The sequence below is a fragment of the Cydia strobilella genome, chromosome 26 (assembly GCF_947568885.1).
Source record: "Cydia strobilella chromosome 26, ilCydStro3.1, whole genome shotgun sequence".
NCBI lineage: Eukaryota > Metazoa > Arthropoda > Insecta > Lepidoptera > Tortricidae > Cydia > Cydia strobilella.
The window spans coordinates 6,726,409-6,753,067 of record NC_086066.1 but is presented as its reverse complement, the minus strand read 5'-3'; the positions used below and the strand labels follow the sequence as shown (position 1 = coordinate 6,753,067).

The 26,659-nt window shown below is 37.3% G+C and overlaps 2 protein-coding genes across 2 annotated transcripts; both read left to right on the top strand.

Annotated features, from left to right (window-relative positions):
- The first annotated feature begins 288 nt into the window (after positions 1-288).
- On the top strand, positions 289-5,057 carry LOC134753288 (uncharacterized). The gene is made up of 6 exons (XM_063689133.1): positions 289-312; positions 508-689; positions 1,039-1,197; positions 1,923-2,025; positions 2,962-3,054; positions 3,869-5,057. The coding sequence occupies exons 1-5, from the start codon at positions 309-311 to the stop codon at positions 3,003-3,005; spliced, it is 492 nt and encodes a 163-aa protein (XP_063545203.1). The 5' UTR covers positions 289-308; the 3' UTR covers positions 3,006-3,054; positions 3,869-5,057.
- A 668-nt stretch (positions 5,058-5,725) lies between these two features.
- LOC134753266 (zinc finger protein 878-like) lies at positions 5,726-25,509 on the top strand. Its single transcript, XM_063689103.1, has 11 exons — positions 5,726-5,972; positions 6,908-7,042; positions 7,816-8,322; positions 8,786-8,962; positions 12,558-12,643; positions 13,890-14,000; positions 15,011-15,142; positions 18,465-18,536; positions 20,411-20,522; positions 22,754-22,861; positions 24,392-25,509. Exons 1-11 carry the CDS (start codon positions 5,829-5,831, stop codon positions 24,596-24,598), a joined length of 1,791 nt encoding a protein of 596 aa, XP_063545173.1. The 5' UTR covers positions 5,726-5,828; the 3' UTR covers positions 24,599-25,509.
- Positions 25,510-26,659: the final 1,150 nt, after the last annotated feature.

The window sequence follows — 26,659 nt, the reverse complement described above, 5'->3', positions numbered from 1 at the left end:
GGAGTAAAAGAGAAAGATCCCCGCAATTTGCAAATTTCGGTTTTCGCGGTAGCCCCACAGACTCAGATTTTTCATAAACAGCTTCGGCTACTCGCCAATAGAGGGCTTTAAAAAGAGTATATACGTTTTGATATGTAGCACGATTTTTTCAAAGTGCATAATATTTGATAATATTTATTAACTAACTTTTCGTTTCAAAAGTAAAATTATATTCGCATTTATTTTTAAGAAGTTATTTTATGTACTCCCCAGTAAAAACGAAACGCAATTTAATCGATTTTTAATTACGTGCGATCAGCTGGAAAAAGATGTGTAAGTAAATAAAACAAAACACTGTATAGTAATTAGTGTAAACTCAGAGACTAATCTTGAAATAGTCCTAAATATAAAATAAGTCAAATATTCAAGTGTATATGTGATATACAGTTATTATTTTACATCCTATTTTTATCACCGATTCTTCAAAAGGAAATATAATTTTAATAACCGTTCTTCAAACGTAACTAGCCAGAATGGAAGACATGGTAGATACCCCAGGGTCCATCTTGCCGCAAATGCCGACTCCTGAGCCAGCCAGGCAGTGCTGCATCTGCATGAGGAAGGACCAGAAACTGCTGCACCTTTGTTTGATCAACGGGGGCGGCAACAGTTTATTCTCGTTGTTGTGTGACGACCAAGACGACTCTCCGGTATGAATTTCAAATTATTTTAATACTAGCTTTTGCCCGCGACTTTGTCTGCGTGGAGTTAGTAATTTAGGTAGCTTATTGTTTATCCAATCAGCTTTTTATCGATTCCCCATACAAATTTCCACCCCCCTTTTCACCCTCTTAAAGGATGACTTCTAGGATAAAAACTACCCTATGTCCTTTCCCGGGACTCAAACTATCTCATATGGCTGGAGTCTGGACCTTAGGAGGATAGTACGCAATAAAAAATCCTTAACACGTTAATTCCTTAAGGCCGCTCCATACTACGCGGCGCAAAGCCGCGATTCGCGCACGAGTGTGGAGGGCCCTTTACATATTGTTATTTTAGGACGACAACAAAGAGCCCACGCGCCTAATAATCTGCTGGGAGTGCGACGCCATCATGTCGAACGTGGTGTGTTTCCGCCAGCAGGCCTGCAAGGCTCAGAAGCGCCTCTCCAGCATCGCTGAAGGACGCTCCATGTCGCAAAACACCTTTGTTCTTATTGTAAGTAATCATTACAGCAGTGGCATTAAATAAAATAAATAAAAATAAAAATGGCCAAGTGCAAGTCGGACTCGCCCACCGAGGGTTCCGTACTTTTTATTATTTGTTGTTATAGCGGCAACAGAAATACATCATCTGTGAAAATTTCAATTGTATAGCTATCACGCTTCATGAGATACAGCCTGGTAACAGACAGACGGACAGCGGAGTTTTAGTAATAGGGTCCCGTTTTTACCTTTTGGGTACGGAACCCTAAAAAGCCTTTAATTTCTGGGTAGATAGATAGATAGATAGATTTTTATTCGGTATTAATCATACACTGTCAATTACATAATAAAAATTAATTACAAAAATCATAAAAAATTAAAATTATTTAAATTCACATAAAAATTAATGTCGACAATTTTGAGATACTAATACTTACATAAGGAAAGGGTAACAAACTTAATCTAAGATTTAAAACGAATTTGTCTATATCGAAAAAAAATACTCCAGAACCCTCCTTAGAGGTATAGGCCTCTTCCAGATTGATATTAAATACGTTTTGTTATAAAATTTAAATTATTAATAATGTATTGGGAGATTCATTTGATTTACAGTAATACTATGCATCATCAAATAAAATAATCCTGGGCTAACGAACGATATTAGTTCTAAATTGTCATACTTTCAAATTACATATCGTAACAAATTAATTTTTCTGACTTAATGTTCCCTTTCTCCAGCCACCGTCATCAAGAGCCCCCGGCTCGGGTCCCGAGGCCATCCTCGAGTACCGCACACAAACACAAGACCTGACGCAGCCGGTCTTCCGCATCGTGCGTTACGGTAACGATTGATCTCTGTTTTTATATTGGCCGGTCGCAGTGTATTACAGATGTCGCCAGCATAAGGTTTTTCCGTCAGTCGTACGAATGCTTGTTTTTTTTTAAATTTATGGCCTGGATGCTAGCCCTTTAAGCCAAATATCATAAGCCCTCCGCACTCGTGCGCGAATCGCGACGCGCAGCCGCGAATGCGAGTGTGGAGTCGATTTCGCAGTTCTGCGACGCTCGCTCCACACTCGCGTTCGCTGCTTCGCGCCGCGATTCGCGCACGAGTGTAAAGCGGACTATAGAACAAAACTAGAGACAGTTGCAAACTCTAGTCGTGTTTTTCGTAGCTTCCTTACATCCTTAGGGTAAACTGACAGTGGCGGGGCGTCAAAAATATTCGCTGGCTAAGCCAGGGTTTGTTGGGCTTGCAGTTTTTCGGTACTTTACGTTTACAAGCTTTTATTTAACTTGCCCTGTTAGTTATTTTGTTAGTGTGGGTCAAATTTTCGAAGCTAAATTTGACCCACCTCCCGATTTCCGATTGAGCTGAAATTTTGCATACATATGTAAATCGGATGACAATGTAATATTATGATGACATGGAGCTGATCTGATGATGGAGACAGGAGGTGGCAATGGGAATTCTGTGATAAAACAACGCAGACTAATTGTGTTTGGGGTTTTAGTATTGTCTCGATGAGTATTAGTTGCCTAAGTTGCTCGTGGAAAGAAAAGTACACAGTGTTTCACAAATAAATATGTCAGCGATAAAGCTTGTACATTTGCAAAAAGAGTAGAAATTAAAAAGTGGCAACACTTTAGTGTCGTCCCTTTCAAATCAATCTAAGAAAAACAGGGCGACACTACAGTGTTGCCACTTTTTAATTTCTACTCTTTTTTACCAGATTGTACCAAAAATGATTTTTTGCCAAAGACTTTATATTTCCAGTGTTGCCTGATGGATCCGCTGCATCACTGCCGCCATCGCAGTAAGGCTCAGGAGAACCCTCCTCCTTACTGTAGCTATTGGAAGGGATACAACGTAAGTAAAGGGCTTATAGTTTGTCAATGGACTGTCTCATTTCAAACATTGTCTTTGTCTTACACTAGTACTAGCACCCAAAAGAAAAGGAGGAGTATAGTTTTTTTTGTTCTTATTTACTGACAATTTGGTTTGACCAACTATAACAATTATTACACCAATCTTGCACCAATCCCTTCATCCTACACTTTCTACTGTCTTGTGGTTAAAAGGGACAGAAACATGTCTGTCTATCTCTCTCAAAGCGTCCTGAAAAAAGGATAGATCAAATAAGTTGGTCAAACCAAATTGTCAGTAAATAAGAACAAAAAAACTATACTCATCCTTTTCTTCTGGGTGCTAATACTAGTGTAAGACAAAGATAGTATGATTCTCTCTGTCTATGTTTGAAATGAGACAGTCCTTTGACAAACTAACAATATTCCGTTATCTGGTGAGAATCTAGGAACAAAATGGTGGTGAGAATCAAGTTTTGCCAAGTGCGAGTCGGACTCGCGCACGAAGGGTTCCGTACCATAAGGCAAAAAACGGCAAAAAATCACGTTTGTTGTATGGGAGCCCCACTTAAATATTTATTTTTATTCTGTTTTTAATATTTGTTGTTTTAGCGGCAACAGAAATACATCATCAGTGAAAATTTCAACTGTCTAGCTATCACGGTTCATTAGATACAGCCTGGTGACAGACGGACAGCGGAATCTTAGTAATAGGGTCCCGTTTTTACCCTTTGGGTACGGAACCCTAAAAAAGAAATTTGTTTAAATTAATCACAATTATCACAAAGTTACACTTAATTATTGTATTTTTGTTTCAGAGTAAAAAGTGGTCATCGTGAAGACGAAAATAAAAATATTCCGCTATGTCGTGAGAATCAAGCTACAGGTAGTGAGAATCAAGTATAAAAATTGTGAACAAATTTAGGAATGATGAATCCAATGAATTCTACGATAGGTTTATACATATATCACCAGAGTGACTGGATACTTAATAAAAAAGGAGTTAATACAGTCGGAAATTTGAAATTTGGCATTTAACATGTTTTTACAAAGATAAGTTTTAAAAGGAAAATACTTTTTTTGCCAAAGCTAAAGAATACTGCACCATTTTCATCAAAAGGGAATATAAATTATATAAATTATAAATTTATATAAATTATAAAAATAAAATAAAAAGTTAGGTGGTTACAATAACATTGCAAAGTGTAAAGCAAAATATATGGGTATTGTCGATAGTGTGTCAATGTATAGTGATTTAGGTATACATTAATTCACAAAGCGCTGGTGGCCTAGTGGTAAGAGCGTGCGACTTTCAATCCGGAGGTCACGGGTTTAAACCCCGGCTCGTACCAATGAGTATTTCGGAACGTATGTACGAAATATCATTTGATATTTACCAGTTGCTTTTCGGTGAAGGAAAACATCGTGAGGAAACCGGACTAATCCCAATAAGGCCTAGTTTCCCCTCTGGGTTGAAAGGTCAGATGGCAGTCGCTTTCGTAAAAACTAGTGCCTACGTCAATTCTTGGGATTAGCTCCCATGAGCCGTGGCATAATGCCGGGATAACGCGAGGAAGAAGAAGAAAAGGTACCTACCTTACTACATACATTAATTAAAATAACTTAGTCCCTAAATTTAGTTAATTCTCAGTGCTCAGTATCTAATGTGGCGATGCTGAGTATATGTATGTATATATACTCTAGCACACCCAGTTACTCAGCAGGAAAAGGCAGCAAAATTAAAAAAGGTGTGAAGGGTTGCCCTCCCAAACAAAATTTGACTCGCGTCTTTTCCTACTGACAAACTGGGTGTGCCAGAGTATAGTATGTCTCCTTGTGGCCAAAAACGGACATAAAGGGTCCTTGAACCAAAATGTATAAGACTGTTATAGACTAGTCGAAAAGTTAGGTTTCAATAGTAAATATTTGTCATTTGTGACTATTTAATGGCGTTTCAGTTCTCCTTTAACAATTTACTCTGTAATCAGAATAATGTGAACTCGGAGTCCCTCGTTAGATTTCCTTTATCTTAAATCTGATAATAAAGTGTATTGAGTAATACAATTGTTACGTCTTTCATTTCAATTAATTTATATTTTTCAATGAGGGCTATCGTTTTTTTGCTCACCAGTTGGCGCCTCTGTTGATGGTGGTCCAAAAGACTAAAGAACAGCTGTCAGTCATTGAAGTGACAAGTGACATTTGACATTTCGAACTATGGAAAAGACCACCATCTACACTAGCGCCCCTAGCGGCGAATTCATACGCGTTAGCCCTCATTCCGAACTAGGCCTTTGGAATTTAGGAGAATACGGTTCATAACCAGCCGAAATCAAATCGGCGGCTCGTTTCTAACACTCGGCAGTCCCTGTACCTTAGTGCCCTAACTCCTCTTATATTGACCTATAGGAGACATAGCTCCCTTGAAATAATCTAGCACCGCTAACTCCTCTAATACCCGTTTGATTATGTTCCCATGGTATATTAAGAATGTTAAGATGTTTTGCATATTTCTATCGCCCACTAGATGTCGTTATTATGCCAAGTTACTAGCTCTCACAAGGCGTGTTAAAATATTCTCAAACTCTGACAGATGCAAAAACTAAACGCAATGTTTGACATTTGCTGTCAAAACAATTATGTATATTATTTTTGTGTTTTGTGCTAGTTGTTATCGCAAAAATCATTGCATTTACAGGCTACATTACCTTGAATTGTGAATTTTATCATTAAAATTATATTCAACTAGATCACAACTTATTAGTTCTAGAGACGAATATGGAGGATACAGCAGAAATCGCTTTAAAAACACTGTGTTGCACATGCTTAAGTAACGACAGAAAGTTGTCTCAACTTTGCCGAATAAATGATGGAGTAAACAATCTATATTCGCTTCTATCATACGACTCGGAAGCTTACAGGGTAAAGTATCATTCAAAAGCCCAAAATTACTTTAATTTTAGTACAAAACCAGACAGATTTACTGTTGGTAGAAACTAGTCATAGATTAGTATATATTATTACTGTGAGTCTTGTGAGTCTAAATTTAAGAGCCGAGTCGAGTCCTTTATTAAGTCTTTTATTAGCGTAACTCAAAAGGACTCTAGCCTCTGAATAAAGAGTCCACCAACAATATTTTTAAGTTTTATCTAAATAACAGTAAAGAAAATAGGCGATATTGTATGATATGTGTCTCACACCCATGTAAAGACAATGCATTTTGTAAATACAATCTGAGTTCTTTCAAGAGGATTCAAGTCTATACGAAAGACACAGTACTCAAGTTGAAAAGAACTTGAGTTTTGTTTTAATTATAAGTAAGTAAGTAAGTAAATATTCTTTATTGCACCAAAATTATACACAAAAGAAAGAAAAGAAAAAAAAAAGAAAGAAAGAGTTTGAACAATTAAGTTGTTAATTTTTTTTTCTCACCCAAGGCAGTTTTTCCACTTTTTAATTTATTCTAAAATGAGACAATTCTTAAAACCCCAAAAACAATTAGTTTGCGTTGTTTTATCACAGAGTTCCTATGGCCACCCCCTGTCTCCATCATCAGATCAGCTCGATGGTACCATAATATTACATTGTCACCCAACTTACATATGTGTGCAAATTTTCAGCTTCATCGGAAACCGGAAAGTTGGTCAAATTTAACTTACAAAATTTGACCCGTACAAACATAGTTATTTACATAACTATTATACATACATATTTAATTACATAGGTATATTCCAAGTTAATAAAAGGCTTGTAATTAAGTTGAGTTTTAAAGAAGAGGACTCAAAAAGTCATAACTACTCAGAAGTGGAGGTTGTGGTGGTGGCAGATTGGCCAATTTTCTCATTTTAATATTTTAGGAAGGATTCTACAAGGAAGCTGCAAGTCTATTTATTTGCTGGGAGTGTGCAGCGATCATGCAGAGGATTGCCCGCTTTAGACGGCAGGCTTGTGTGGCGCAGAAACAGTTGTCGGTTATAGCTGAGGGTCGGGATGTTAGTAATTATATTCGATTCAAATCTTGTAACTTAAGTTCGCACCACTTCCTTTACTTTGCTTTATTTGTTCCCGAGTTATGGGTGTTTTCTATGTATGTAAGTATGTATTGATCTAAGATATAAGTATGTTTTCTTAGTTTGGGGCAAGGTCAATCTGTGTTAGATCTGTGGTAAAATTGTCCCTAAAATATATATACAACATGTATAATATATATATGTTATATACTTGATGATTATTATAACTGAGATACTTCAGTTGTGTTATGTATTTCGATAACGATTTCGGTACCTATCGAAATACATAACACAACTGTCGCAACTTCTTCTGTCGCAATTTGCAATAGCATTGTATCTATTAAGCTGTATAAAGACGGTTCTTTACCGGACTTAAGGCTTCATATCCATGTCTTTTCGGCGATGAGCAACTATGGGACACATCAGTTATTTAACACTTGACAGTGTCAAATAGGAAAATCAGAGCCCAGAACACTTCACGTTTCGACATCCATGTCAACTGCTATCATGACTTGGTTCTCTACTTCACTTTGCACCTAGTCAATAACAAAAAACCGGACAAGTGCGAGTCGGACTCGCCCACCGAGGGTTCCATACTTTTTAGTATTTGTTGTTATAGCAGCAATATAAATACATTAACTGAAAATTTTAACTGTCTAGCTATCACGGTTCATGAGATACAGTCTGGTGACAGACGGGCAGACAGCGGAGTCTTAGTAATAGGGTCCCGTTTTGTAAAAATGTTGTATTTTCAGTTAAAGTCCAAAAGTTGCCTCTCCCGTCTCCTCTGCTGCCACAAACATACCTATGACTTCACTATAACCTCTGACATACAAGAAACTGACAATTTCATAGACTGCGGCCCGGAAATCAAGACTGAAACTGACATGGATGACATACCACTGTCAGAGTTACATGATAATTGTATGTCAGATAATGACTGCCATATTGAAGAAAATTACGTTAGAGAAAAGAAAAAAATTGAAGAAAATGTCAAAGTTAAAAGTAAAAGAAAGAAATTGAATGAATTTCAGATAGATAAAGTAAATAAAAAACGGAAAAGATTAAAAAAGAAAGATTACTTTAATTATAAAGATTATTTTGTAACAAAAGAAATGGGTGAAGAGAAAATGCTAGAGAGTAGGGAAAGAAGGAAAATGGAGGAAAGTTTTGTTGGTGCAGCATTCAAATGTGAGTCTTGTGTGGAGGTGTTTAAGAGTCAGATTAGCCTGGACCGACACAATGAGAATAATCATATAGAGGTAAGATTAATAGCTTAACTCGGATGGTTGATGAGATGCAGACTTTTTCCTTTTAGTAATTGAGTGAGCTAGTATAATATTAAATATAATTTTAAAAAAATGTGAGTAATAAAAAAAAAGTTCTATCCATGTTTCTGTCTATCAATCCTCAACGCGCAAACGGAGCGGCATCTGACGTTCACGAGGCTTTATCATACATCTTAACCTCTTTACAAGTACTTCCCTTATTATTTATTTATTTAAACTTTATTGCACAATACATGAAAGTACAAAAGGCGGACTTAATGCCTTAAGGCATTCTCTACCAGTCAACCAATGGGTTAAACCAGAAAGAATAAGTAGGTGCAGTGACTTTTAAAGTAAATGAATTTGTAACCAAGACTAAATGAATATAAATTATATTAATAAACTTACACTTACTTAATACACATACCCTTATGTCACATACAACTTTCTTTCACAGAAACCCGATCATGTACAGTGCCTCATCTGCCTGTCATACGTAAAGAACGACAGTGTGACCGCCCACAAGTCGGATCACTGCTCGCTGCACTCCTGCCTTCTCTGTGACCACGCCTGCTACAGTGTGCAGGAAATGAACAAGCATTTGAAAGTTCACAAGCATGTGAAGAGAAATAAGGTATGTAATACAATACAATACAATACAATAAAAAATACTCTTTATAATAATACCCACCTAATAATAATAGTAATAGGCACCTCATCATCTTCCTTGCGTTATAATTTGTTTGTTTGTTTGTTATCCCGGCACTAGCCACGGCTCCTGGGAGCCTGGGGTCCGCTTGACAACTAATCCCAAGAAGTGGCGTAGACATTAGTTTTTTACGATATATAATGAAATAGTAATAGGCACCTATAAATAAATAAGTATTAGGGATATCTTACACCAGGGCTCGGAACCGGTATTTTTTAAAAACCCCGAAATAACCCAATATTTTGAATTTTTTTATGCTCATTACGTAGGACTGAATCATGTATTTAGGAAACAATTTTGCATTATTAAAACGTCCCATTAAAAATATAAACAAAAGAACGAAAAAGAACGTAATAATACCGGTATTTTTGTATGGAGCAAATACCGGTTTCCGACCCCTGTCTTACACACATCAATCTAGCCACAAACTAAGCAAAACTTGAACCACAGAATAAGTAATAGTACTACCGTATAGAAAGGAAAGTTCCTACAAAACCGAAGTTTGACAGCGGTTCAGGGGCGAATCATGCTGTCCCTTTCTAATATATGGCACTATCCCTTTCGGCTATTTAGGGTTGTCAAAATTCAAGTCATAAAACACCAGATAAATGATACTCCTCATACGTGTCGGGCGTTTTCGACTTGAAACGCGTGAGTGACCCGTTATTAATATATTTAATAAAGCAATCAGTGTTTATCACTTTATTTACCTCTCCCTTGAGTAGGGAACTATGAAAGCAGCCATGAGGCTGACATGTTCACCTAGAGTGTCCAAAGCCTCCATAAAAACTAGATAAAAAAAAAAGATAATTATTAGAAAAATATAGAAAACATAACATTTAAAACTTTCGCGGTTTAAACACATATTAAATCACATTTAGAAACGGGTCTAAACGTCGAAACGTCGGTAAATAAAGGTAACATAATTTTTAAGAAAAAAAAACCGACTTCAATGGGGGATGCCGCTGAAAGCATTCTTAGATTCCAGACAATGAAATGAAAAAGACAGCATCTTTTGCCTAATTATGTAGAAAAGGAGGTAAACCGACCCTCTTTTCTAGTAGCATTTCGTTTTTGTAAGGGTCGCAGTTCTAACCTAACCTAACCTACTTTTCTGGTAGCATTTCGTTTCTGTAAGGGTCACAGCTCTAACCTAACCTAACCTACTTTTCTGATAGCAGTTCTGTTCTGTGAGAATCGCAGTTCAAAAAACCTCCCACCCACCTAACCCACTTTTCTAGTAGCATTTCCGGGTCCGGGTCTGGGTCCGGATCCGAGTCCGGGTCCAAGTTTGGGTCAGAGTTCGGTCCGGGTCCGGGTCCGAGTTGGGGTCCATGTTCAGACCCGGGTCCGGGTCCGAGTCCGGGTCCAAGTTTGGGTTTGGGTCCATAAGGAAGAGAACAAATCGCCAAACGTGAACTATGTGTCATTGAATAGTTCCATTCTGATCATCATCAGCAGTTCCATTTCATCAAATGTCACTTTTTTAAATGTAAATGCTGGATTTGTTGATGAAAATACAAAAATCACTATATGTATGCCTTTCACATTTGAGGAGTTCCCTCGGTTCCTCGTGGGTCTCATCATCAGAACTCGAGCTTGAAAAAATATGTCTTAAAAACTTAAGTTGCTTAACAAACATAAAGAAGTGGACAAATCGCCAAACGTAAACTATGCGTCATTAAAGAGTTCCATTCTGATCATCATCAGCAGTTCCACTTCATCAAATGTCACTTTTTAAAATGGAAATGCTGGATTAGTTGATAAAAATACAAAAATCGCTATATGTATGCCTTTCACATTTGAGGAGTTCCCTCGATTCCTCATGGATCCCATCATCAAAACTCGAGCTTGACAAAAATGTTTCTTGAAAACCTAACTTGCTTAACAAACATAACGAAGAGGACAAATAGCCAAACGTGAACTATGCGTCATTGAAGAGTTCCGTTCTGATCATCATCAGCAGTTCCACTTCATCAAATGTCACTTTTTAAAATGGAAGTGCTGGATTTGTTTATAAAAATACAAAAATCACTATATGTATGCCTTTCAAATTTGAGGAGTTCCCTCGATTCCTCATGGATCCCATCATCAGAACTCGAGCTTGACAAAAATGTTTCTTGAAAACCGAACTTGCTTAACAAACATAACGAAGAGGACAAATCGCCAAACGTGAACTATGCGTCATTGAAGAGTTCCGTTCTGATCATCATCAGCAGTTCCACTTCATCAAATGTCACTTTTTTAAATGTAAGTGCTTGATTTGTTGATGAAAATACTAAAATCACTATATGTATGCCTTTAACATTTGAGGAGTTCCCTCGATTCCTCATGGATCCCATCATCAGAACTGCTTTTTGACAAAAACGGGACCAATCTGTATGTATATACTTACAATCAAAAAAAGAATTTTCAAAATCGGTCCAGAAATGACGGAGTTACGGAGTAACAAACATTAAAAAAAAAAAAAAAAACAAAAAAAAAACAAAAAAAAAAACATACAACCCAATTGAGAACCTCCTCCTTTGAAATCTTGAAGTCGGTTAAAAATAAATTCGCGATAGACCCGTTTCTAAATGTGATTTAACATAGAAAACAGTTAATTTTAAACACAATTTCTATTTAATCAATCGGATTGAAGTATAAGAAGTAGGGGAGTTGACGTGATGTGAGTCACACAGCCAAGCCATTAATGGCTTAGTAAGCCATTGCAAATCCAACTTTACCTTAAACATCAATGCTTGCTTACATATGACTTATTGAAATATTGATGTTTTTTTTAAATTATACATTATTATTATTATTATTGTATTATTTTAAAACACTCATAGTGATAAAGAATAAATTTATTCATTATGAGATGCATTTTATACAATTAGGCTGGCTGAAATAATGAAGAACTCACTTTATTTTTCGTTAGGCAAGCACCTACTTTCATTAAAAACACTTTAAATCGCACATCGAATGAAACTTATTAAAATAATTTAATATCATTTTGCATTTCATCTCTAACATCTAATTATATCATTGATTAAAGTTAAAATTTCTCTTAGAAAAATTACCCGAGAACATTCGCGGGGAAGATTCCCCGTAATTTACGGCGGTAATTTAGGTAATAAACTAGTTCCTGTAGACAGATTTTTTGCAAATTTCAGTATTACCTAAATAAAAAACGTACGGTTTTTACTCACTATTATTTTTAGTCGTAATAGAAAATAATAGTGAGTAAAAACCGTACTGATAAATATTTCAAACCATTTTACCTTCATTACTTCGCAATCTCGCTCTTTAAAAGGACAACCATGACCTTATCAACAGTCTATATACTTAAATATTTTATTTATATACATTTTTAGTTAAATTAAATGTTAATTATTAATATTTCAGGGAAAATAAACTTCGTAAAAAGTTAGCTTATATATCAAACGCTAACAAAATTTGTCATATTTGTTTACATTATTTTCAAGTTCTATTGACGACGACTTTGCATCTGTACATTATCTTAATTCGATTTTTACAGACCGAGAGAGCTGGTATTAAATGTAGCGCGGTGATGGGACTGCCCACAGATGTGTACCCCTGCCCAGAGTGCAACAAGTATTTTCAGTAAGCTTCCTCAATGCTTAACAAAATGGTACATAAACCTCTGCGTTTTCGTATCTATAAGCTTCTAAAAGTCATACTTATTTAGAGGTCAAGGAGGGAACAGTGACACAGAATAAGTAATAGTATTATCATACAGAACGGCCACGCACCGCCCCGCCCCGACTTGAATTACCTCGCCCCGCGACACCAGATTGACGGCCGTTTGCCGACCGCTCAGTACTGTTTTTAAAGCAACTTACACACACTATGACGCATGCCGCGTGTACAGACGTGCCATTCACACATAGAAAATTCTTGGGCTCATTCTACTGAATCGACAGCATTCTCCATCCTGCCATTAAAAAAAGAAGTTCCAAAATGTCCATTCCATTACCAGTTTTAGTGTGATTTTTTTTATTTGTACCCCACGTCCATACTAATTTGCAGAACTGTATGCAGGGGGGGGGTGCCTTTTCTCTGCAGCTGACTGTACGTGACGTAGTGGAATGTACAATTGTCATACAAATTTTTAGGACATTTTTTTATCATCAGGATTGAATATGCTATGTAATTCTGAGTTGAAAGAACGTAAAAACACCAGGATCTGTGAGAATCAGGTTTTCAATATTTCTTTTAGAAAACTCCCAACTTCCTGCCAGTTACTGACGTCATGACGTGGAGCTGAAGCAGATCCGAATTTGTCTAAATGGGGAATATTACGCAAAACTCTGCGTAGAGGGCGTTACTAGCACAATCACAGGGTCTACCGCGAAACACGAAAATCGAAAGTTCGGTTTCTGCCTCTCTATCACTTGCTTATTCGATCGATAGAGGCAGATAACGAAATTACAATTTTCGCGTTACGCGGTAGGCCACCTGTAAACAAACCTCCTTGATGCATCATTGTCATAGTGAAAACTTGTCCAAAAAAATCAAAAAACCGGACAAGTGCGAGTCCGACTCGCCCACCGAGGGTTCCGTACTTTTTAGTATTTGTTGTTATAGCGGCAACAGAAATACATCATCTGTGAAAATTTCAACTGTCTAGCTATTACGGTTCATGAGATACTGCCTGGTGACAGACAGACGGACAGTGGAATCTTAGTAATAGGGTCCCGTTTTTACCCTTTGGGTACGGAACCCTAAAAACTGTTTAAGGCATAGTATGTATAAGTTACTTTATGGCATAGTATGGGCACTAGTGCTGCACTCTGGCGGCAGAACATTGCAGTAATTCATCCCTATTGATAATACACATGAATTTCAGGAATAAGAACCAGCGTTGGAAACACGTGCAGCGCCACCACAGGGAGGGGTACACGTGCGCCGCCTGCGGCAAGAAGTTCGCCTTCAAGAATAACCTCGCCAGGCACGAGCAGTAAGTACATTAATACACGGTGGCTAAAAAAAAATTCCCGTTGCCAGGGAGGTTTTGGGATTATACTGAGCAACTTTTACTATGGGACCAACCATGCACGAAATAGCGAAAAAAAAATTTACCCTCTCATAGAAAATGGACCAGCCAAAATGTATGAAAATGAAAATGAAAAATGATTTATTTGTGTATCAAAAATGCAGCTTATTACAAAGTACAATTACATTTTTAGGAGTATTCTATTCTATTGTTAGACAGCCTAGGAATAGTGTCCTGAGCCCTAAACTAGGTAAACCTGTCTTATAGGGATCAGGGAATAAACCACCGCCAGTTCTAGCAATGCAGCAAAGGTTGGTTGTGAACACAAGTTAAAAACAGATACAGACACAGATGGTCAGATCGCTGTTACGTATACAATTTTTAAAGTTTAGCAAGGATGATAGAAATATGACATTATCAACTATAGTATGTTCATCTGTATTATATATGTTTACTATTTGTCTATTACAACTATTTATTATACTGCTAAGATAATTACTTAAAAGTGTGTTGTGTGTGTGTGTGTGTGTGTGTGTGTGTGTGTATGCGTGCGTGCTTGTACGATGAACTATACCATGATATATTATTAAATGCAATTATTCTAGCCAATCACCTAACAATTTCAAGGAGTTTTTCAGTTTCAGCGTAGTTTAGGGTCAGTAACCAATTGCGGATATTTTTATCAAGTAGTGTTTATTACTATTTTGGATGTCTAAGCGTTCGTTGGCTTTGTTATACAGAAAGGGTGCAAGTATGAAACAGTTGAACGTGTTATTGAACCCTTGACTAGTAATTTATATACATAAATATTCAACTTTTTACCTACAGTAATCAGCGAAATTACATGGAGAAATTATGAATGAATTCATTTATGAATTCGCTATGCACTTTTGCGGCTGATGGTATATACACTGTACATTAAAATATTGAAATTAGAATTTTTAAAATGTGTATGTGATATATTTTGACCTCAGGGTCCACCAGGCGCCGCCTCCCCGCCAGCAGTGCCCCTCTTGCAACAAACTAGTCCGCGTCGACCTTCTGAAGATCCACGCGAGGATACACCAGAAGCGGGAGCAGTTCGAGTGCGTCGAGTGTGCCAAGAGGTGGGTCCATATTGCCCTGCCACAATCTCCCCTGAGCGCAACTTGCTCAAGATGTCACAAGTTGGCCCAAAAGCCGGAATTCATTAGCCGGAAAGGTATACTTACAATTTTTAGGGTTCCGTACCCAAAGGGTAAAAACGGGACCCTATTACTAAGACTTCGCTGTCCATCTGTCCGTCTGTCTGTCACCAGGCTGTATCTCATGAACCGTGATAGCTGGACAGTTGAAATTTTTACACATGATATATTTCTGTTGCCGCTATAAGAACAAATACTAAAAAGTACGGAACCCTCGGTGCGCGAGTCCGACTCGCACTTGGCCGGTTTTTTTGTCTATTTTGTGTAAACTTGTTTATGTGCAATAAAGTGACATACATACATACATTACGAAATAGGGTATTTGACTACTAGTCAAATCAGTTTTCTTTTTCGAACTGCCAAAACGATTTTGCTACTATGGAATTTATATGAAACGCTAGCATGTGACGTCACAATCAAATTACCTACTCTTTATAGTTTTATACGGGTTTTGAAATAGAAATTGTGTCTAAAAATAACTGCTGTCTACGTTTCTCTATTAATCTTTTGGTGCTTTATTTCATGCATGGTCTAAAATAATTTATTTTAAATACAGTAAATACCCTATTGGTGGCGTGAAATTGATTTCGTGACATTAGTTTTACTAACAGTTTCACGTGTAATTTAATACTTATTTTTCGTGCGTGCTCGTTCAAACAAACATCAAACATTTATTCAGAAAATAGGCCACATGGGCACTTTTACATGTCAATTTTTTACAAACAATAAAATTAACCCAAAATTACAAAAAAAAAACAATTACATAAATATAAATGCCAAATTACACAAAAAAGCTAATAAAAAAATATACAAACAACAGAAGTACTAACATTGTTTAGAGATGTTAAAGTCTTTAGGTGTCAGAGATAAAATGTATATAATAATAAAAAAGATCATCAAATTATCCAGAGATGTAAAGGGTCTCCAAGACTTGAATTGTTATATAATTAATAAAAAGACAAGATATTAAATCAGACAAACAGACAAGAACCGAATGAAGTATCTCACTTTAATGCAACTCAAAAGTAAAGTTACATAGGTAAAATGAAGCCCGTGTAAACTTAAACCAAAGATAGATATAACTCCGTAATAGATGGATACAGTCTAAGGAAAAAACGTGCCTCGAAAATCACGAAAATTTGATTCTCGATCAGATGGCGCCACTAGTTTTGGCCTACACTCGTATAGAGGGCGTTGACTGTTTCGTTTGTTATTTATAATTTTAACGCATACCAGTGAAAAAACATGGGTCAAAATCATATAAAAATTATTAATGCAAATAAAAAAATCATTTATCCATATTTAAATACATTTTATCGTATTTTTATAAATATTTATTTTTAGTTTTAAAGTGTGTCGACAGATGGCAGTGAATTTACTGGGGTTACAAAATTTACTATGACAGTACCGCTCTAGTATAAGTTATTCTATGCTTAAACAGACCGGTCTCCACAAAGACGTTCACTTAAAAGATCACTCCAAAGTAGTACAATCGCACAAACATACTAGTTCGGTCTTTTAGTACAGTAGTACACCGAGAGAAACTCGGATCACTTTGTTGTCAATGTCACTCCTCGCTCCCGTTCTGTTTCGCGTGTAGTGTACTAAAATGTACTAAGAGCAGAATCACTAGGGAATAGATCGGTCTAATACAACGGAGGGAATAGTGTCTTAATGATTTTAGTACATATACTACACAATGGTCCATGTCCGGCTATCAAGACTGCAGCACAGAATAAATAATATTTTTAATACTACGTCGGTGGCAAACAAGCATACGGCCCGCCTGATGTTAAGCAGTCTCCATAGCCTATGTACGCCTGCAACTCCAGAGGTGTTACATGCGCGTTGCCAACCCTAACACTCCTCTCCCTCGAGCTCTGGCAACCTTACTCACCGGCAGGAACACAACACTATGAGTAGGGTCTAGTGTTATTTGGCTGCGGTTTTCTGTAAGGTGGAGGTACCTCCCCAGTAGGGCTAATAGTACTAGGTAGCTAGATACAGAAGTTTGACTCTGTAACTAAGCGCGTCTATTAAGACAGATATGACCGCTAGGTGGCGCAAGCGCGAGCAGGCGTCCGTTCCGTAGCGGTGCGCGGCAACCACTATGGCTAGACACCAAAATTGGTGTGGGCCGCATGTACTTGTAGCGACGCGACGAAATCGCGGAGTGAGCCACGCGTGACTGCAGCCACAATATTAATAATATTTTGCAGTACATTATGCGACTCCATCTAAGCTAGCTTTCAAACATTAAACATATTTTCATAGTGTGACAATACGGCTATCAACTTCAGCCGTCAAACTTAGCAGCACAATTTTTTTTAGACTTAACATCTATTCTATAATCAATTTCTCATACTGAGATATACATAATTATAGTTGGTCAAGCATATCTTGTCTGTAGAAAAAGGCGCGAAATTCAAATTTTCTATGGGACGATAACCTTTGCCGCCTTTTTAAGTTACTGACAATAGTTGCTTGACCAACTATACTTACTCTGATCAAAGATAGATATAACTCCGTAATAGATAGATACAGTCTAAGGAAAAAACGTGCCTCGAAAATCACGGAAATTTGATTCTCGATCAGATGGCGCCACTAGTTTTCGCCTACTCTCGTATAATCGTCTCTCGTTGACGGTTTCGTTTGTTATTTATATATTTATCGCATATCAGTGAAAGAACATGGGTCAAAATCATATAAAAATAATATTGTCTTCGGTTACCGCGATAGTTACTCATGAAATAAAACTATGAAAACGGATTATATCGCGTATATTGAATTTATAATACATCCCGACGTTTCGAACTCTTTACAAATTCAATATACGCGATATAATCCGTTTTCATAGTTTTATTTCATATAAAAATAATTAATGCAAATAAGAAAATCATTTATCCATATTTAAATACATTTTATCGTATTTTTATAAATCTTCATGTTTAGTTTTAAAGTGTGTCGACAGAGGGCAGTGAATTTACTGGGGTTACAAAATTTACTATGACAGTACCGCTCTAGTATAAGTTACTCTATGGCAATGATTACCCTTTTGCCTGCGAAAACGCCTTTTTGCCAAGATTTTTGTATTTGCAGATTATAGTCCCATGCACCTGCGATATGTGTCAAGCATGATCCTGTTTTTGTATTAAATTGCTTCGATCGCATCGAACTGACATTTTAGTATGTGGTATTTATTGTTATTGTTATAATTTTACAATGGCATAATATTATTTTTCAGCTTCGTCAGCCGAGCGTCGTACGAGCATCACCTCAAGTACACGCAAGCGCACGCCAACAAGGACATACTAAAGTTAGTTTCTCTCTTTCTCTCCGTAAGAATCGAGGGCCTGACACTCTTTAATAGAGAAAGATAGTCTTATTGCGATTCCTATAAGAGGATAGAGAAAATAGTGCCATGCTTGATCCTTATCACCGACCGGGTGGCATCATAGGTAGGAGGCGATGGCGAAATACCGAAATTTATAAGAGTGAAAGAGAAAAAATCCTATGCTGCCAAAATTTTATATGAATATTCTTTCTCTTACCCCCGGTCGCTCGGTGGCGCGTCTATAACTACTTGTATATACTATGTTTGTGGTAAGAATATTCAGTGGTGTTTAATTTGTAGACATATGTCTAACTAGGGTCTCTATTGTTTGACATAATTATTGAAAGTCATAATGATTGTCATATTATCATTAGTCATAATTTGGTTTTTCTCAGAAACGCGTAACTTTTCAGGATTGCCATAAAACAAACCTAACCCTAACCTATCTATAGGATAACCTGAGGAAAATCCTGAAAGTTAACGGTTTCAGAATTATGACTAATGATAATATGACAATCATTAATAATGACTTTCAATAATTATGTAAAACAATAGTGACCCCGTCTAACTAGCGAGAAGCACTGGTGGCCTAGCGGTAGAGCGTGCGACTTGCAATCCGGAGATCGCGGGTTCAAACCCGGCTCGTACCAATGAGTTTTTCGAAACTTATTTACGAAATATCATTTGATATTTACCAGTCGCTTTTCGGTGAAGGAAAACATCTTGAGGAAACCGGACTAATCCCAACAAGGCCTAGTTTCCCCTCTGGGTTGGAAGGTCAGATGGCAGTCGCTTTCGTAAAAACTAGTGCCTACGTCAATTCTTGGGATTAGTTGCCAGGCGAACCCCAGGCTCCCATGAGCCGGGGCAAAAATGCCTGGATAACGCGAGAAAGATGATGATGTCTAACTCGCGACCCGCCCCGGCTTCGCACGGGCAAAGATAGATATAACTCCGTAATAGATGGATACAGTCTAAGGAAAAAACGTGCCTCGAAAATCAAGAAAATTTGATTCTCGTTCAGAGGGCGCTACTAGCTTTGGCATACTGTCGTATAGATGGCGTTGACGGTTTTGTTTGTTATTTAACAATTTTAACGCATATCAGTGAAAGAACATGGCACAAAATCATATAAAAATAATTAATGCAAATAAAAAAAAACATTTATCCATATTTAAATACATTTTATCGTATTTTTATAAATATTTATTTTTAGTTTTAAAGTGTGTCGACAGATGGCAGTCAATTTAATTGAAATCCCTTAAAGGGTTAAGTTCGCCTTTGTACTGCCTATTTCTGTGCCATATTTGTGTTCTGTGTTTTTTACAATAAAGAGTTTATACATACATACATACAATATTACCACCAAGCAGAGAGCATCGGGTAGACCTCCGGCTACCTCAGGTGGTCCACTGTCACTGTCAAAAGAGACCTGAAGGCGCAAAACATCCCACCATTGACAACACGGGTAGGGTTGAAAAAACCCGGAAAAATTCTCGTTTTTTTCTAAAAGCCATGTTTTTTAGGGTTCCGTAGGGGGGTAAAAACGGGACCCTATTACTAAGACTGCTGTCCGTCTGTCTGTCACCAGGCTGTTTATCTGAACCGTGATCTAGCTATCACACAGTTGAAATTTTCACAGATGTGTTTCTATTGCCGCTACAACAACAAAATACTAAAAAGTACGGAACCCTCGGTGGGCGAGTCCGACTCGAACTTGTCCGGTTTTTACTTCTAGCAATGAGATAGAGGGCTATTATCTATTATATTTGTGTCTACGTAACGGAACTCTTATGCGAGTAAATGTATATAGAATATTATAAATGAACTGTTGTATACGACCTATATAATCGCAGGTACAAGTGCAGTGTGTGCGAGAAGGGGTACCGGTCCCGCGGCGAGTTGCGGGACCACGTCAACTACCAGCACATAGGGCAGACGCAGCACAAGTGTCCCGTCTGCGGCAAGGTAAACGGGTTTACCAAATATCACGCTAGGTGGCGCTGTACCGGGAGCGGCGATTCCTACATCGCGCTGACGAAATTTTTATTGGGGTTGTATATATATTTGATATGAGAGTGGCCTCCCTGATGCGCCGTGTTTGGGACAGCCCCAACAGCCTTCTGAATACTGTTTTGGACAGGTTAGATTGTCCAATAGTAAAAAAATGGAATGCCATGCACATGGACAACAGGAGTGCTGTTGGCTAAGTTAGTTAGTTATTTAAGTAGTAGTTTTAGTTTAATTTAAGTTATTGTAATAATATGCATATACAGGGTGGGCACAGGGATTCCGACAGACTTTAACCGTGGATTCCTGGCAGTGTTACGAAAGAAAAATGTTATATCAACATGGGTCCAAAATTGCCTAATTAATTTACTTAATTTCTGGAACAAAATAAATCAATTAACGATAGTACTAACTTGTGAACGTATCTTTAGTTTGAAAGAGTGAAAAAGACAACATGCGACACCAATATGACACTTTATAGTCTAGTTTATAGCAGGTGACAGGTAAGTTTACTATTTTTAACACTTCTGCTTTGCATGTGTGATTGTTTGTGTCTTGGTATGTATGATTACGTCACATAAGGGCGTGTTAGCCTTGAGTTTTTTTAACTTCGAAATTACTTAAATAATTGAATATCTCGTAAATTAGGCTTTCTATGGCATTGTTATATTACTTTTTTTTTATCCAAATAGGCACTAGAATTCATGGTTAAAGTGTGTCGGAATCCCTGTGCCCACCCTGTATATGTTAGTCTGTAAGGTATTCGTAATATGGGCCTTATTGCCTGATTAAATTATTATTAAATAAAAATAAAAATATGAATTAAATTATCAAATATAAGGGTTGGGGATTGTTATTGGCTTAATTACTTTAATTAAAATATAAAAAAGGTCGCAGTTTTGTTCATTTGAAGGGTACACGGTAATAACATGTCTAGTCACTTTTTTGGGAAAATGAGGTTTTCATCTCAAAATGTAGAGCATTTAATTAGACATGGGGAAAAGCGTTACATTTTGATATCAGTGACTGACGATCCCGTTTCAAAAAAGTCACAGTGAAAAGTCACCGTGACTTTGTCACGCCTGTTACCCGTGTCACTGCATGATATTTGTGGTAGCGCCTCAGGCGTCATCCGATGTTCGCCACTTCCGAACACTCCCGACTGAGCCCGATTAGAGCCGAGTTACAGTCACAGCGTCAGTAGCGTCACGTTCTCGTTTGTCGTGATTTGAGTAACAGAGACTGCGCTAGGAACAGTAGGAACGTATGTGATTTTGTAACGTTTATCTTTTGTGAAAAGTCACAGTGACACATTTTGTCGGCGAGTCACGCCGACGTTATTTATCCCCCATGTCTACATTTAATGAACTTATTACCCAAGATAGATATAACTCCGTAATAGATGGATCCAGTCTAAGGAAAAAACGTGCCTCGAAAATCACAAAAATTTGATTCTCGATCAGATGGCGCCACTAGTTTTGGCCTACACTCGTATAGAGGGCGTTGACTGTTTCGTTTGTTATTTATAATTTTAACGCATACCAGTGAAAGAACATGGGTCAAAATCATATAAAAATAATTAATGCAAATAAAAAAATCATTTATCCATATTTAAATACATTTTATCGTATTTTTATAAATATTTATTTTTAGTTTTAAAGTGTGTCGACAGATGGCAGTGAATTTACTGGGGTTACAAAATTTACTATGACAGTACCGCTCTAGTATAAGTTACTCTATGATTTATATGTTTTGTTACCACCGCATAATTATATTTTTCAACACACTTGCTCAAAATGATGTTTTTTTTCCACCGATTTTCGGCTCATAATCCTAGATATTTAAACACGCGTGCTTTTTCAGTATATTATAACACTCGTGCTTTTTCATTATATTATCCGACTGAGTTAAGAAGGTAACTGATTGCTAATAATATGCATGGAAATGGAGCATTCTTAATTTGGTCGAGTAATATATTTTTTTAAATCAATTATTAGGTTTTTTTTTAATTAATTCTTTAAAGGCATATACATGGAGTTTTTGAATGATTCACGGTTAGTTTCATTAGACATATTGACCGGGATATAGACCGTGATTACCTTTTGTTTATGAGTTCCCGATATTTCGAAGCAGTTACATGCATCTCGTTCACGGGTGACTGAAGATGGAGTCCTCTTTTGTTTGAGCAGGCGCTGGCAACGCGCAGGTGCATCACGCGGCACGTGCGGCGCGCGCACCACGGCCTCAAGGAGGGGCCGCGCGACAAGGTGTGCCAGCTGTGCGGGAAGGCCTTCAGGGTGACCAAACAATTACATTTCTTTTTTAACTTAAGCTATACAGGGTGGCTAAAATAAGTGCATTACCGTTGCCAGGTTGCCCAGATTTTGGGATTATACTGAGCAACTTTCACTATGGGACCGACCACGAAATCGCGAAAAAAAGATAGAAAATGGACCACCCAAAATGTATGAAACGGCCAAATTTTTTTTCGCGATTACGGGTCGGTCCCATAGTAAAAGTTGCTCAGTGTAATCCCAAAACCTCCCTGGCGACGGGAATGCGCTTATTTTTTAGCCACCCTGTATAATATCATAGAAAAATATAAGTAAGGATAGTGCAATTCGATACATAAATTTTCTTACCAAAACGCGAATTATTTCGTAGTGGACATCTAGTGTCAAGTAGTGGATTTATCAGTACCGCTTCTTGACACCAGATGTCAGAAGTGTCGGTGTCGCTACTGACGACGAATGTACTACCATAGAGTAACTTATACTAGAGCGGTACTGTCATAGTAAATTTTGTAACCACAGTAAATTCACTGCCATCTGTCGACACACTTTAAAACTAAAAATGAAGATTTATAAAAATACGATAAAATGTTTTTAAATATAGATAAATGATTTTTTTTATTTGCGTTAATTATTTTTATGATTTTGACCCATGTTCTTTCACTGATATGCGTTAAGATTGTTAAATAACAAACGAAACCGTCAACGCCATCTATACGACAGTAGGCCAAAACTAGTAGCGCCCTCTGAACAAGAATCAAATTTTCTTGATTTTCGAGGCACGTTTTTTCCTTAGACTGTATCCATCTATTACGGAGTTATATCTATCTGTGGTACTACTAAAACAATTTTCAACTAGTATTACAAGCAGAAGGAGTTGAAAATAGAGTTCCGGTTAATCCGGCTATAAAATTGTTGAAGATTTTATTCGTTGCGACATCTATTGTCAACTAGCATACTAGCAGTACTGATAAATTCCGCTACTTGTCGCTAGATGTCGACTGCGAAATAACTCTCGTTTTGGTAAGAAAACTGGTATTTGGAGTTACCACACTCTTTCCTTACTTATATTTCTCTATGATAACATGAACCAATACAAAATAGACATTATAAAACGTATAATAAGGCTAACCTGGTTTGCCGCTAACCGCGGGGCAGGGCCGTAGGGGCAGTAGAAAAAGGGACCTTATGCACGAAACGCACGAACGTATTTCATTCAGTCAGTTTCACGAGAAAAAGTGACAAATACGAACGTTTCCGAGAAAATACGATGGCAAAAGATATGCACTACATCTGTACATAAAAGCATGGTTTTTTTATCGACAGATAAAGAGCGAAATCCTCCATTGTTTTGCCGGATCCAGTACTTATAGTTTGTCAAGGGACTGTCTCATTTCGGGCGTAGACGGAGAGAGTCATACTGTCTTTGCCTTGCACTGGTGCTGGCGCCCAGAAGAAGGGGATGAGTGTAGTTTTTTTTGTTTCTATTTACTGACAAGATTTGCTTGACCAACTATGTATACGTAATGATTTCAGGATAAAAAAGGGCTCCGCGAGCACGAGTTCATCCACACGGGCGAGCGGCCGCTGTCCTGCGAACTGTGTGGATGCACCTTTAGGCAGAGCGCCTCGCTTTACACGCACAAGAAGAGGGTGCACAAGATATGCCCTCCCAGGAAGACTGTCAACGTAATCGCACCTAATGCTAGTGGAAATACGGTTGAAAATGCAACAACTGAGTAGAAATATCATTTCTGTCCGCCACAGTATTTTCATATAAACAGGTTTACCAAATATCACGCTAGATGGCGCTGCACCGGGTGCGGCGATTCCTACATCGCGCTAATGAGATTTTTATTAGGATTGTATATAAGTAATATAAGCATTATTTACTTTTGTCAATGAATGTCTTGTATCATTGGATTATTTGGATTGGTGATTGTACTTTAATGAGGGCAACCGCGTTTAATTTCGCCGCTAGGGGCGCTAGTGTAGATGGAGGTCTTTCAAAATGTCAAATGCATAGAAGTTTTGGGGGGTTTCAAGCTTTTTTATCGGGAATTTTCACTCCTTATTCATAATTGTGGTAAATCTTTGTCCATCTTTGATTAATCATGGTAAACAATAGATATAGCTCAAAAAATGTTAGTGGTTTAAAAAAAAGTGCCAACTAAAATATATGCAAAATAAAACGGGTTAAAAAAATGGCACATTTAGACGTTAAAATACCTTTGTGTATTAGAACGTATTGATTTTATAAAAATAAGTATATCAGAATTTTGAGATCTGTTTTTCTGGACCTACATGGCGCCAACTGGTGAGCTCAAAAACGGTAGCCCTCATTCGCCTACCTTTAGATCCTAGCCCAACGGTTGACTAGTAGAGAATGCATTGAGGCATTAAATGCGCCATTTGTACTATCATATACCCTCTTATACGAAAAAGTACAGCCATTTGTGGATATTTATGTACTGATCAATAACATTATTTAATTCCACTAATAAAATATACATTACAATTTTATTATATGTGATTATATCCTCTTATGGTAACATAAATATAATTTTCAACACACTTGCTCAAAACTACGTTTTTACCGATTTTTAGCTCATAATCCTAGATATTAAACACGCGTGCTTTTTCAGTATATTATAGCACTTTTCCGACTGACTTAAGAAGGTAACTGATTGCTAATGATATGTATGGAAACGGAGCCTTCTTAAATTGGTCGAGTAGATTTTACCACCGCCTTTTTTTGTTTCTTTTTTTTTAAATGAAAATTTGATTAATATGAAAGTTTCCTTCTCTCCTCGCAAGTGTGTTGAAAAACGTATGAAACGCGTGTGCATTGGTCATTACACACATCGGCTTTCTTATTACAATATCGCCTCGTGTGTAATTACCAACTTAGCACACTTGTATCATAATGCACTATTACTTTATAAAGAGATACAGATAATTATGTTGTTTTATTGTTAAACCATAGAGTAACTTATACTAGAGCGGTACTGTCATAGTAAATTTTGTAACCCCAGTAAATTCACTGCCATCTGTCGACACACTTTAAAACTAAAAATAAATATTTATAAAAATACGATAAAATGTATTTAAATATGGATAAATGATTTTTTTATTTGCATTAATTATTTTTATATGATTTTGACCCATGTTCTTTCACTGGTATGCGTTAAAATTATAAATAACAAACGAAACAGTCAACGCCCTCTATACGAGTGTAGGCCAAAACTAGTGGCGCCATCTGATCGAGAATCAAATTTTCGTGATTTTCGAGGCACGTTTTTTCCTTAGACTGTATCCATCTATTACGGAGTTATATCTATCTTTGGTTAAACCCTCGTAAAACATATTCGAAAAAGAAAACGGGAAATACAAAATACACTGAATCGTGTACATCACTTAATTAGGGCGTGGGTATACATACGAGGGCTGGTCGAGAAGTTTCCGAAATGAAGACAAAAAAAAAACAAAGATTTGATTTGGAAAATGCCATATCATTTTGGAAAAGAGCTACTCTTTCAACGCTAAGAACCACCGCAAGGAACCTCTCCTTCACGTAAAAAAATGCATCGAAATACGTCCATCCGTTGGAGTTACGATACCACAGACTGGAGTTGTGCATGCTCGTTCATTGAAAAGATCGCTCCCAACAGTCCCAACGTACAATCTCACAACTTTTTTTTTTTTTTTTAAACCAGACGGGCTCTATTGCACCTAGGGCAATTAGAGCGGTAGGCAGAGGCGTATTTAAAAATTTGGCGCCCCGGGCCATTGGGTCCCTGCCGC